The sequence below is a fragment of the Magnolia sinica genome, chromosome 3 (assembly GCF_029962835.1).
Source record: "Magnolia sinica isolate HGM2019 chromosome 3, MsV1, whole genome shotgun sequence".
NCBI classification, from domain to species: domain Eukaryota; kingdom Viridiplantae; phylum Streptophyta; class Magnoliopsida; order Magnoliales; family Magnoliaceae; genus Magnolia; species Magnolia sinica.
Genome location: NC_080575.1, coordinates 125121568 through 125135817, shown reverse-complemented (window position 1 = coordinate 125135817; position 14250 = coordinate 125121568). Strand labels below are relative to the sequence as shown.

The following is a 14250-nucleotide window of genomic DNA, read 5'->3' as shown; positions in this document are numbered from 1 at the left end:
AAACTTCTTGAGGCCCGTCATGATATTTATTTTCCATCCAACCTGTTAATAAGCTCGCGTAGACCCGGGTGACGGGAAAACATAAATATCAGCTTGATCTAAAACTTTTGTGGCCACTGAAAAGTTTTCAACGGTAAGCTTTCAATTCCTACTTCTTCCTGTGGTGTGGTCCACTTGAGACTTCTTTCTGACTCCTTTTTGGATTCAAATTCTAAATTGATCTGTTAAGATTGATAGACGGCATGGATAAAATATATACATCAATGTGAGCCCCACAGATTCCCTGACAGGACCGTTCGTCTCCAGCTAGGTTCTTGTCGCATGTCCTTCAATAATTGGGCTTGTAAACCTAAAAGCCCATCATGAATGTGGGACCGGCACACATCCCAGCCCAGCCCAAAACAGTTCAAAATCCCTGACAGCCTTAGTTTAAATACATCATCCATGGTGCGCTCTGATAGAGATTCAAAGTTTATGGGAACAGCCTGCGTGTCCGGTATCGTTTCATGAAGAAGAAAGATTATTGATTTCTATATAATTTTTATGTTGAGAATTCTTTTTATGGTAGTGGTTAAATTAGATTTGCATTTGAAATTTTAAAATTTTTTAATTCAAAATAATTGATTTCCTTTCAAAAACTTTTTTTAATTAAAAAATTGAAATATTTTCTTTGTCCCACATCGAGTAGAAATGGAAACTATTTGAGATTATAAACCCCCTTATGAATAACTTACTTGGGAAAAGAGAAAGGAAAAACTTACACGTAGGTGCACGCACATTAGTGTGGCCACTAGAGGTACTAGCTGCACACTTTGCAGTTTGCATGTACATATCGTGTCATGATTAGTCGCTCCCTCACGATCTAATGAGGTCCGAAAACGGCGTTTCGCTCCCTCACGATCTAATGAGGTCCGAAAACGGCGTTTCGCTCCCTCACGATCTAATGAGGTCCGAAAACGGCGTATGAAACGTACGGCCAATCATTCAAATTAGATCTTTAATCCAACAATATGAAACGTACGGCCAATCATTCAATGATATGAATGATTAGTCGGTCCCTCACGATCTAATGAGGTCCGAAAACGGCCAATGATATGAATGATTAGATCTTTAATCCAACATTCAATGATACTAATGATTAGTCGCTCCCTCACGATCTAATGAGGTCCGAAAACGGCCAATAATATGAATGATTAGATCTTTAATCCAACAATATGAAACGTACGGCCAATCATTCAAATTAGATCTTTAATCCAACAATATGAAACGTACGGCCAATCATTCAATGATATGAATGATTAGATCTTTAATCCAACAATATGAAACGTCTGGATTAATGAGCCAACAGTCAGAATATTTTTGCAATGTTCCGATCCTTAACAGCCTCAGGTGCAATGGTCCATTCGCTCCATCTATATAAACCAGACCCCTTCAAGTCTAGAGCATCAGTAGTCGCATCAAACAATCGATTATAAGAATGAAAACACTCTCTTCTCCTCTTTTTTACCAAGCAAATTGCATAAAAAACTGAGTTCTAGAACTCATTAAAGTACTGAGTTTGAAGTCTCACTGAGTCTCAGAGACTGTGTTAACCGATTTTCTATGGTGGTCTTTTCGTGATTGCTGCACGTATGTCCAAACAGGGCTTGTCTTATCTTAGAAGCAATTCACCAGCAACATGCTAGTGATCTCTAATCTCATAGGAGAAGGGGCGAATCATGCTTTAAGGATATCGGATTTGATACATGCTTTAAACTAATTCTGATCAAATTTATTTTTAATTTTTTCGATATTCAAAATTATTATTCTCGAAATTTTCCCTACAATCTTGAAGTGTGATTCAATAAGGATACTAAAAGCATTGCATAAATCAAGTTGATGAACCAAAGCTTGATAAGACTCAACCGATTCAATGACACTAACTTCACTAGGGGCAAGACAAACCGAAGTTCCTTCTCACCGCTCTAAAGATCTTCTACATCTTGGACCCAAACTTGCCATCACTTACAGAAGCGATTAACAATGATTATACATAATAGATAGCTAAAAGAATCAAACAACAAGAAGGCAAATTGTTGTGCCGTAGTCACAACTTGAACGCCCTGTTCGACTACGTATGTGGCTTATATGCATAAACATGTTCGACCAAAGAAATCTAAAACACATTAGAATACAAATACAACGTTGAAGAATAAAGAACGAAGAAAATTCTAATTGTCAAGTACTTCAAATTTATAATAGTATATAATAAGTCATTATTAGATCAAATCCAATAATTACAATTGATCGTAAACGAAATAAAGGCCTTAAAAATCAACTTGCCTGAATCGTTCCAAGTTGAGCCATAATAGCTAAATTGCCCCCAAGTTGGAAAGATTATAGGGAGAAGCTACTGCATAAATCCAAAGAATTCACCTTTGAATAGATTTAAAAATATCTCTAAATTGAGGAAGAATCTTACAACTGAGAAAAGAAAAGATGATGCCAATGGTGCATCTTCATCCAAAGTGAATGTAGTAGAAATGCTATCTTATAACAAGAAAAACTCTGAGAGAAATGAATCCCTAAAACCCAATAAAGATAGTGAAAATTTTAAAAAATTACAAAAGAAGAAGAATGAAAAACTCAAATGGTCTTTCTATCTTTGAGGAAAGACCGGATATTTCGCTCAGGCATAAGAAAGAGGCTAGTGCAGTAGAAAACGACATCGTCACAATGATAACTGAAGTAAACATGATTTAACGGAAAGTCTCGGGTTAGTGGTATAATACAACTGCCACAGTTTATGTATGCTACAATGAATCTTCCTTTAAAACCCATGAAGGCGTAACCAATGGTTAAGAGATTCAAATGGGGAACGAGAGTTGGTTAAAGGTTGCCAGCAAATGAACCGTGTAACTTGTATTTACTTCTGAAAAAGAAAGTAATCCTGATTAATGTGTTACACGTCCTAGACATTAGGAGAAACTTAACTTCGGGGGATATTTTGGACAAACTCAGGATCAAGATAGTATATAAATCTAGCAAATTGATGTTTGTTCAATAATGAAAATTTTGTTTTAAAAAAAAGAAGAAGATATTCTTGTAATTGGGTGATCAAGTTCTCGCTTAATGAAAATAATTCTTCTACTTATATGGTTGAGTCTATATTCTTGTAGCATGGTAGATAGGCATATGTAGGTTGTAGTATCATAAGACTCACAGATAAGAATGGCTTAATCTTGTATAATGAAATTGAGAACGATAAATATGAAGTGTGCATACGGTCTAAAATGACCAAGAAACCATTCCCTAATGTTGAAAGGTCATTTAAAATCTTAGACTTAGTGCACATTGACATATGTGAGTTAAATATCATTTTTACCTGATGCGGTAAAATGCACTTCATAACATTCATAAATAATTGTTCTAGATATGTTTATGTATACCTATTAAAATCTAAAGATGGGACATTTAATGCATTTAAGATATACAAATCCAAAGTAAAAAATCAATTGGATAAAAAAAATTAAGATTCTTCTTAGTGACTCAAGAGGAGATTACTTTTCCAATGAATTTTCTAGTAATTATGAAGAACATGACATAGTTCACTAGTGCACAATACCTTACACACCATAACAAAATAATGTGCTTGAGAAGAAAAAAAGAACCTTGGTTGAAATGGTCAATTCAATATTACTACAAGCAAAGTTGCCATTTAGTTTATGAAGAGAAGCACTATTAGCAGCGTGCTATGTCCTAAATAGAAATTTGTCTAAGAAGACCAAGACCTCTTCGTATAAGATATGGAAGTGAAGAAAGCCAAATTTAAAATGTCTTAGAATGCGGGGGTGTCTTGCGTATTGCAGAAGACTTTGATCTTAAAAGAACTAAGTTGGGACTTAAGATTATTAAGTATGCCTCTATGGGTTATATACAAAATAATAAAAGCCTATAAACTCTTAGATTTAAAATCTAATATAATCATATAACACGGAAATGTAGAATTCTTTCAGAACATGCTATTTTTGAAAACAAATGATACTAAAATCCAAACTCTTGATAGTGATCCTATAAAGGGAACTCAATAAGATGTTGAAACTTCTAATAAACCTCGTAGAAATCAGAGAGCATGGGTATAGAAGAGTCTTGATCCTGATCAGATACACTCTTAACGTATCTTGTTTCATCTTGTTGAGGGTGATACAGAAGATGTTATTAGCAATATACATTTAGTTTTAATTGTATAAAATGACTCTAAAATCTTTAATGAGATAATGTCTTCGAGAGATTCTGTCTTTTGGAAGAAAGGTCTTAATGATAAAATGGACTCAATTGTGTCAAACCAAACATGAAAACTGGTAGATTTACCTTCAAATTCCAAACCTATAGGGTGCAAGTAGGTATTCAGGAGGAAATACCACGCTGATGGTACCATTCATACCTTCAAGGCTCGACTAGTAGCAAAATGATTTTGTCAAAAAGAATAAATTGATTACTTTGACACATATTCACATGTGGCTAGAATAACATTGATTATGATTTTATTCGCATTGGCATGTATACATCATCTTCACATCCACCAAATGCATGTAAAGACAACATTCCTGAATGGTGACCTCGATTAAAGGGTATACATGTAGCAACCAGAAGGGTTTTTTTACTAAAAAATTAGAAGAAAGTGTCTAGGCTTATTACGTCATTGTATGGATTAAAATAAACACCTAAACAATGGTATGAAAAATTTGATTTAAATGTGTATCTTATAATTTTATACATAATGTAACTGATAAGTGCATTTACTTTAAGGTGTGTAGTGATTGCATTATTATTATATACTTATATATTGATGACATGCTAATTATAGGTAATATTATGGAATGTGTAATAAAAAGTATAAATACATAAGTTTGAGACATGATTATGTAAGGCAATTGATTCGATATAGAATCATTGCGATCTCATATGTGAAATGAAGCAATAATTTGGCTAATCCTTTTACTAAATCTCTACCTGGGGGTGTTAATGGGCCAAGCTTGGGCCTAAAAAATCAGAATTTTGAATAAGTTTGGCCTAACGGCCCTGCTTGAAATAATTCAAAATCTGATCCAAGACCTACCCTAGGCTCATCATGTTGACAACCCTATCTCTAACAAAAGAGGTAGTAAGAACATTATCTAAATGAATGTGGTTAAAACTCTTCACTCAAGGTTTTACCAGTGATGGAAACTCAACCCAATATATAGAAAATCTCTATGTTCTTATTCAATGAGTGAGAATAAGTCAATGATAAGTGAAAAAGTTTCGGCACAAAAAGCAATAAGATGACCTCATCCAAAATGAATAATGCTAAACGTTATAGATAAAGGGTTGAGTCTTAGAACTCTTAATGAAATCCAATTTAAAAGATAAATGTTTTAATAGTAATGAGGACACTGGAAGGATTTTGTTTATGTGAATATAGAGGTAGTGCCGCCTCTCATGAGAATTAAGAGTTTCTCTCGGGATCATTCATAAAACAAGATAAGCACATGGGCATTAATTGTATTAAGCGAGTAATATAAAGAAACTCATATAACGCAGATATAATTATGCATGTAGTATTTTTGCTTCTATTATTAAGGAATAATTGGTTTAAGACTGTAGCTACCAAGGATTTCAACAGAACTTTGAAATACTTACACTAAGAGAAATTTCAAATCGAAAGATATCTTTCTTTATACATAAGAACTAGATGTAATCTCTGACAGAGTTTTCTATTATTTAATTTAACCAAGTGGAGGATTGTTAAGAATTCTTCTCATGGTAGTGGTTAAATTAAAATTGCATTTGAATTTTTTTAAATTTCAAATTTAAAATATTTGGTTTATGTCCAAAATCTTTTTGAAAATATTTAGAAAACTGAATTTTTCTTTATCCCACATCGCTTAGAGATGTGAACTTTTTGGGATCATAAACTACCTTGTGAATAACTTACTTGGGAAAAGAGGGAGAAAAGTCTTGGGTTGCGTGTTCCAGTGCATTGGAACATACATGCATACACGTACGCGCACCAACGCAAGTGCATGTGCATGCGCACGTGCGGGTGTGGGCCATGTGACTATAGCACTTTGCACTTCACACGTATGCATTGAGTCATGAGTAGTTGCTCCTGCATGAGATGGTCCTTTCATTAGTTTCTAAAATGGTTTGATCCAGCAATTGCACAGAATGACTAGAAAATGACGTTGGTTAATGCCAATGGTATGCAAACAGCCAACCATTTAGTGATCCAATTTTTAATCCAACGGTTTGAAACGTCTGGATTAATGATCCAATGGTTAGAACATTTTTAGAACGTTCTGATTCTTAATAGCCTTAGGTGCAATGATCCATTCCTTCCATCTATATAAACTGGATTTCTTCTAGTCCAAAGCATTAATAATCCATGACTAGAAATGGTTTCTAAAATGGTTTGATCCAGCTGTTGCACAGAATGACTAGAAAATGATGTTGGTTAATGTCAGTGGTATGAAAACAGCCAACCATTTAGTGATCCAAACGGTCGGATCTTTAATCCAACGGTTTGAAACGTCTGGATTAATGATTCAATAGTCAAAAACATTTTTGGAACGTTCTGATTCTTAATAACCTTAGGTGCAATGATCCATTCCTTCCATCTATATAAACCGGATTTCTTTTTTATTTTTTTGGTATCCAAAATTATTATTTTCAAAATTTTCTAACATTTTATTATGCCAACTGAGCATACTATTGTTTATAACTATTCATTTGTAAATGGCTAGAATTATCATATAATTGAGAAACTAAGGGATGGTCCATCTCATGACGAGGCCTGGTAGATGAATGATTTGGATTGCTAGAAGGTTGGACCTAAATACAATTGTGGGCCAACGCTAAACAATTATAATTTCCAATTAACCTGGATTATGTTTGGAACTTTGGACCGTTGAGTCTTTTTTATAGGAATCAACCCTGATCTTACTGAACTCACCCGAGTGTACAAGTCAGCTACTGCACACGATCACCACATATGCGAGTGTGGCAGACAAGTACAATATCCTAGCCATTCATCATGTGGAACCGGCAATATAGATGCCATTGTGGGAAGACAAGATAGTCCACTAAATAGTTGTGCTAATTAAATGGGTTAGAAAACCTTGGTCAATCTTTTCCCAACCGTATAATTATTCAGTTAATTGTGGCCCACTTGAGTGGTGGACTTGCATGATTCTTAGTATAGGAGATCAATAGTGTTACACTTTTCAATGGATGGCACGGATATTGCACCCGTCTACAACATCGGAACATGTGATGGTATGAACATTAGCTAACTTGTAACATTAAGGGCCCATCCGGATACTACCATATAAATTACTTTTTAACTTATTTTAACTAATTAAGTTACTTTTTACACTTAAGTTAGCTTGGTAAGCATCATTGTAAAAGTAACTTACGTGTCAAAAACTACTTATCTTAATAAGTAATTAGTTTTAGCTTTTTAATTTATGACTTTTTTACTTTTATCTTAAAGTTCATACCAAAAGAGTCCGCTAGTCCATATCAACGAAGGCACCACGAGGTGGATTGTCCACAATGAAGGTGGAGCTCACATCGTGGACCTTCCACATTGAAGGTCGGCCCCACATGAGGGATGACCCCATATTAATGTGGGCCCACATTTGAATGGTCTACATCAAAGGTCGGTCTATAATGATAAAAAGCCTGCATCCAAAGAAGGCTGGTATGATGGACAACCATCTCAAAGGTGGGGCTTCATGATGGCCGATCCACATCAAAGGTGGGCTCCACATGATGGGCATTTAATATTGAAGCTAGGCCTCATATGATGGATGGCCCATATTGAAGTGGCCCCACATGATGGATGGTCCGCATCAAAGGTTGACCCTTAATGATGAATGACCCACATCCAAGGTGAGCCCTGCATGATGGGCAACCCACATTGAAGGTGAGGCCCACATGATGGATAGTTCACATCAAAAGTAGGCTCCACATGATGGGCAATTAATAAGATGGGCTCCAAATGATGGATGATCCACATCAAGATGGGCCTTACGTGATGGACGGTCCACATCAAGGTAGGCCCCACATAATAGACAATCCATATCAAAGGTAAACCCTAATGATGAGTGGCCCATATCCAAGGCCAGGCCCTGCATTATGGACTACATACATCAGAGGTGGGGCCCACATGATGGATAATAACATTGATGGTGGGCCCCACTTGATGGATGACCAACATCAAAGGTGGGCCCTACATAATGAATGATGCACGTTAAAGGTTGAGCCATAATGATGAATGGCCCACATCCAAGGTAGGTCTTGTATGATGGACAACCCACATCAAAGGTGGGGCCCACGCAAAGAATGGTCCACATCAAAGGTTGGCCACACATGATGGATAGTGGATGTAAGGGGACCAAACAAACTTGAAGGATTATTACAGATGATGTTGGAAACCAACTATGCTGTAAGTAGAAAAATTAACTTATTTGGTGGTATCCGTCCTTAAGTATGTTGGTTACCAAACATACTTATCAGCTGAATAAGTAGAAACCAAGATATTGACGCCAACTATTGAAACCTTCCTAGGGCCCGCTATGATGGTTAATTGCCATCCAACCTATTCATAAGTTCACATAGATCTAGATGAAGGGAAAACACAAAAATTATCTTGATCCAAAATTTCAGCATCTCCCAAAAAGTTTTCAGAAATTCATCCCCATTGCATGGTCCACTTAAACCTTGGATTTCTCATTTTTGGGCTTAGATCCTAAAATGACGTGTAAATATGGATGAATGGTGTGTATAAACTCCATACATCAGGCCTTCCCATTTGGATGTCGGGACGGGCAAGGTAGTACTAAATCTGCTTGTTGGTCATTACTTTTCAACAATAAAAATAAATTTCCCTTCTACGTCGATTTTATGAAGTAGAAAAAGACTACTGTGCCATGCTTTATTTTCCACAACTGGTAGAAGAAGTTTGTATGCAGGAGGCTCAGTCTGCAATCTTCTCGGAATGCTGGTTATGCTCGCTTATTGTTTTCGATTTTATTAGAATATTGGATAGCACCAAATAAGTTATTTTGTTTACTTACAGCAGTAGATTAGTGACTTATTTCAGATAAGTAAGTTTGGTTTTATGATTAGTTATAAGTAACTTTTTTATTTATAAGTACTTAATCACTTCAGTTAATTTTTCTAGTTCGTATGTTTTTCATTAGTTGCTAAAAGGAGGGATCAAGAAAAATGAAAGAGAGGAGAAGCTGATAAGCTACCTATGGCATAAGTAGCTCATCTTAAGTAAATTAAGATCCAAATGCCCCCTTGGATACCACCAAATAAGTTACTTTTTCCACTTACAACAGTAGATAAGTAACTTATTTGAGATAAGTAAATTTGGTTTAAGATCAATTATAAGTAACATTTTTACTTAAAGTTACTTAATTACATTAGCTTAATAAGTAGAAACTAAGATAAATTACTTGAGGCATAAGTAGTTTAAGTAACTTACGATCCAAACGTCCCTCAAACACAATCTTCAAGGATGTACATATCATCTTAATCTCAGTGGTGTTGCATTAAAAAAATAAAAAATAAAAAAACACCCTATAAAAATTTTTTTATAGAGAGAAGAAAAAGGCAAATGCCCATGCTTTCAATTGCAAAGAAGCATGAAGATGATGATTTAAAATTAAACTCCATCTAATTCAAATGATGCATCTGTTTAACGTTGCATTTATTATATAATTCTTGGCGCCGTAAAACAGGAAATACCATTCTCACAAGGAAATAGGCCAAGAAAACAAAAGAAGTCTCTGTCGCTCTTAAAATGAGTTGGTGGACACACTTCACTTGGAGATGATTTGAGTAGCATGGCCATTTTGAGGTGCATTGCATACTTTACTCGTGTCTCCAATCAAAACTATCTCTGCCAAGCAGGTCTCTCCTAATGCTTTCCTTGCCCCTAATTGCTTCTTCGTCGATTTATAAAATGCAGCATGTAATCCAAGTTGGATGAGCCCCATCAGGACGCCGACGCCATTGGCAATCTGGTGGGCCAACACGCGAAAAAGAATAAGGATGATGGGAGAAGAAAGTCATGCATGGATGGGGCATGAAATGAGATGTGGAAATGTGCAAGGGCATGAATAGAATTGCATGGTTGGCTCATAAATCATAATAGATGCAAGGTTATGCAAGGAATGGGCCTGGTTCAACCCAACCAACCTGACATTGGGTTGGGCTTGGGCAGGATGCATTTATTGGGTTTGGTCTCAAGCTTGGGCTATGCAAACACCAACCTGATAAAACTTGGGTCGGGCTTGGGTTGAGGTCTCAGGTTGCCTGACCCAACCCAAACCCGATTGATATATAAGTTATGTATAAATTATAATTGAGTGTAGATCGTTTGTTTTGAATGCATAGGAAATTCCAGTGCCATCAGGTCTTATTCGTCCATGTCATTTCCAATGACTCAGGCTAACAAGATACACCGGATTTCTCTCTCCCAAATAGATTGTATGCTACACAACACGGCTTTTAAAGTAATTTTCCTATATTTTAGCTTGTTTGTTTAGAAAGAATAAGAAATGTATTGAAATATAATAAACTAATGTAATAATAAAAATATTAACCAGTATCCACCTGACCAACCCGACCGAGCCTGCTTGGGTTGAGCTTGGGTTGAGAATTCCCAACCCGAGGTTGGGTCGGATTGGGTTAAGGTTGAGGTATAGGAACTTTGGGTTGGACTAGGGTTGAGCACCAACCCAACCCAACCCAACCCGCCCCGCCCGACTTTCAGCCCTAGTTGGGACCGTTTGGATGCATCATAAAATGGCTGTTTGTATGACAAAACCATTGTTTCAGATTGAAACGAGGGTTTTGTGGCCCGTTTGGAAAGCCAGCCACGAAATACACACTGCAAAAGAAGCCAACTTGCGAAAAGTGACCCACTTGCTAAAAATGTATCTTTTGTACAGGAGGCAGGTTGCATCCAAACGGACACTTAGGGCCATGGCCAATCATAGTGATTGCATATGGATGGTTATAAAGCAACTTTTCTTTGCAATTATTAAGTTGATCTTACTCTAATAATATTGGGCCTTATTGAATTGATCAATCAACTTGTTATTGGGGCCCGTTTGGATGCACCTTCAAAAGGGGCATCTGATGCCAAAGCGCCGTAGTGGGCCACCATAAAATGATGAAATACAGATCAATTCAAATCAAGTGGGCCATGAATGCTAGTTATATAGTGGACAGATCATGCGACAAAGGATGCAGATTCCAGATGCCTCACCGTCAATGCTGAATAAACAAACGCCCCACAAGTGCCGACATGGCCCATCTGTGACTCAGAAGGTTCATATGGTGGACCCCACATCGAATGTTTTCAATAAAGAAAAAAAAAAAAAAAAACAACAGACGATCTACATTTAACTTGGGGTGTTAACGGGCCGAGCCAGCTCCACCTTTGGAACGGACTTGGACCTATTAGCTAGGCCTTCGCTCAGGTCATTTTACCCCCACCCATCTGGCCCACCGACTTATCGTGCGCATATTTTTTATCCTAAAAATAGCCATTCCAATCCATCTTGCACGTAGACCGTTGTTTTTCATTCTTCTAAGTGTTTATTTCTTTACCCATGCGCGGCCCACCCAATCAACGGAAGATTAGGAACATTAGCGAGTTTTTAGCCCGAGCCGAGCGGGCTTGGCCCCAACCAATTTTTTCTAACTCAGACTTGGGCCCGGCCCAAACAGTGCACCTTTCAAACCGAACATTCAATGCACATGTGCTGATCGTCTGATGAGTGGGCCAGCCCTACTTTTAGTATGAGACAGACATATGAAGCGTTGGATGGACCATATGCATGAATGATAGAGGGAGAGATGGTAAATATACGCTGACGAAGAGGTCGAAGCGAATCAGAGCGTATGCAGTCCAGCAAGTACCATTAGCAAAAGAGGCGACAGAGAGGTAGAAAGGCAGGAACTCCACACTCCTTGTCCTTATCACAATTTTCTGCCAATCCCCCACACGTTTGTTAGTAAGCAGGCCCATCTATCTCCACACGTATACATGCTAATACTTTTCCACTGACCCATGAATATACGTCAGACTGGCAATGCGGACCTGGACCCCACCACCCACCCATTGCCATTAGTCCAGGCCTTAAATACAGCAAAAAAAAACTCGACCGTTGATCCCAACCGACCTAGCCCACCAGACTCCAGCCCACTCTGGGAATGAACCCAGTCATGAATTTTAGTCCCGTAGCTAATTGGACTGTACCCGTTTGCATTTAGGCCCAATAACTAAAGGACTTATCTAACATTGGTGAGCTGAGTATTAAAATGGTGGGTCTGGACCATCAGTTCAGGTGGGCCCATTACGATTTCTTAGATCGGGCTTGTAGGGTGGACTTGGACATGCTTTGGGCCGGCCCATGAAAAAATACAACAGAACTTTAGACGTGAAGACATGCAACACACGTACATGCAACAACAGTGTATAACACACCTGAATGCACTCACAACATGCAGGTGCATACACCAAAAATTCACGTATATGCGAGTTCTGGAACACTGACCATGACCGACAGAGGAGCGGCATACATCAGCGTCGTGAAGAAAACGCAGAGACTACCAACGATCAGGCTCCGTCGTTCCGGAGTGTGGACGACCAGCAACACAAAAGCTGCAACAGCACCACAAAAGCAGACCTCGAGGAGAAGCATAACAAGAACCTGCATCCGTTTCTTTCTATCGGAGTAGTAGATGAACATGAGGACATAGAAGAGCTCAATGAGAAAGCCTGAACCGTTGATGGTTACGATCAAGATGCAATGTGGTTGGACCATGGGGAGCCCATATAACATCCATAGAGTACAGTTGAGAAGGGCTGCAAGGTATGGGATTGGTGAAAACTGCTCTACCGATCTTTTCTTCCATATATGGCAGAAGGTGGGCCTGAAATTGAAAACCATTTAACAACCGCTCATTTTGGAAATATCCATTTAAGCACAGGGCTAAAGTGTCCATTTCCTGCAATTCAGTAAATCATGGAAGCTCATTCATGGTAAATTCAAGGTAGACACGCTGATCTAGACCGTTCAAATCATGGACCCAACTGATAGGATTGATGATTTGAACAATCCAGTTGGTGTCCATCGGTTGGACATTAGACTATAACCAAAGTTGAGATAATCCGATCAGTAATTTTTGAGGTGTGCATCGTCCAAGTGGGTCCCATGATTTGGATGGTCCAGATTTACATACATGTCCGGCATGTGTCCATTGGAAAAGTCGCTGGGATTTAGTGATTTGTGTAGCCATTTTCTGATCTTTATATGACGAAGACTGCATGCTTACATAGGTGAGAGGAACAATCCCAATGCTGTTACGTTGCCTGCATTAAGCAAAACCCAATATTATTTCCCAACTCTAAAAGAGTTAGACCCAAAAATAAAATAAAATAAATATAGAAAAATGATTCTAGCTACAAAAACAAGAAGGCGAAGTACTCTCCCTCACCCTCTCAGAGAGAGAGAGAGAGAGAGAGAGAGAGAGAGAGAGAGAGAGAGAGAGTAGGAGGAGGAAGAACAAGAGAAAAAACCCACATCAGTTTTCAAAGAAAGTCAATACTACATGATAATGGAGATTGACTATAGACACACACCTACAATGCCAACCACAGTCCGAGCAGCGTCTACAGAAATCATGGCTACACCGAACAAGAATAAAACAGGAAAAAGGAGTCAGCTATGCCTGCGTTCCTTGTGGAGTGAAAATCACGAGTAGTAGAGATGGTTATTTATAGGAGGGATGCGTTTGTACGTCTCCATCGATCTTACAATACAAAAGTAACGAAATCTGGTGCGTTTCAATTCACGAGCTTTACGTGCTCTGGCTTCTGCACAAAAACAACAAACGACTGATGTAGCCATGCCACACTCACTTCCCTTTTCGAGATTCTTCACGATTAATATTATGAATTGGAGTCCACGTCTTGTTGATCCAGGCAGTTGGTCTTTTGGGCCAGATCATCATGGTCCCAGATTGTAAGATCAGAGCCACCTATATGGGACCTTCTTCTTATTCTTCTTTTTAAAAATGACTCTGGCCACTTGCTGTATTTTTCTTCTTAACCGTCTACTGCAGGAAACTGATTGAAGCTCTAGGGCTATTCCTATCAGAGATATGCCTTTGGCATGGTCTATCCATGATCACACCCATCCA

At 38.0% G+C, this 14250-nt stretch overlaps 1 protein-coding gene across 2 annotated transcripts; it reads right to left on the bottom strand.

Annotated features, from left to right (window-relative positions):
* Window positions 1-9639: 9639 nt before the first annotated feature.
* Window positions 9640-13825, bottom strand: LOC131241165 (bidirectional sugar transporter SWEET4-like). 2 transcript variants are annotated; one of them, XM_058239869.1, is made up of 5 exons: window positions 13691-13825; window positions 13384-13420; window positions 12603-12981; window positions 11915-12034; window positions 9640-10055 (listed from the first exon to the last, which is right to left on the bottom strand). In XM_058239869.1, exons 1-5 carry the CDS (start codon window positions 13731-13733, stop codon window positions 9855-9857), a joined length of 780 nt encoding a protein of 259 aa, XP_058095852.1. In that variant the 5' UTR covers window positions 13734-13825; the 3' UTR covers window positions 9640-9854. The 2 variants fall into 2 exon arrangements, with proteins under 2 accessions (XP_058095852.1, XP_058095853.1); XM_058239870.1 differs by having other exon boundaries at window positions 13657-13786.
* Window positions 13826-14250: the final 425 nt, after the last annotated feature.

Bases quoted from the DNA above. Each gene is read 5' to 3' on its own strand.
- LOC131241165 (XM_058239869.1), bottom strand. From the start codon at position 13,733: ATGATTTCTGTAGACGCTGCTCGGACTGTGGTTGGCATTGTAG. The intron at 12,982-13,383 runs GTAAGCATGCAG...TTTCAATTTCAG, and splicing joins GGATTGTTCCTCTCACCTAT to GCCCACCTTCTGCCATATAT. The intron at 12,035-12,602 runs GTCAGTGTTCCA...GGGGATTGGCAG, and splicing joins CCGCTCCTCTGTCGGTCATG to AAAATTGTGATAAGGACAAG.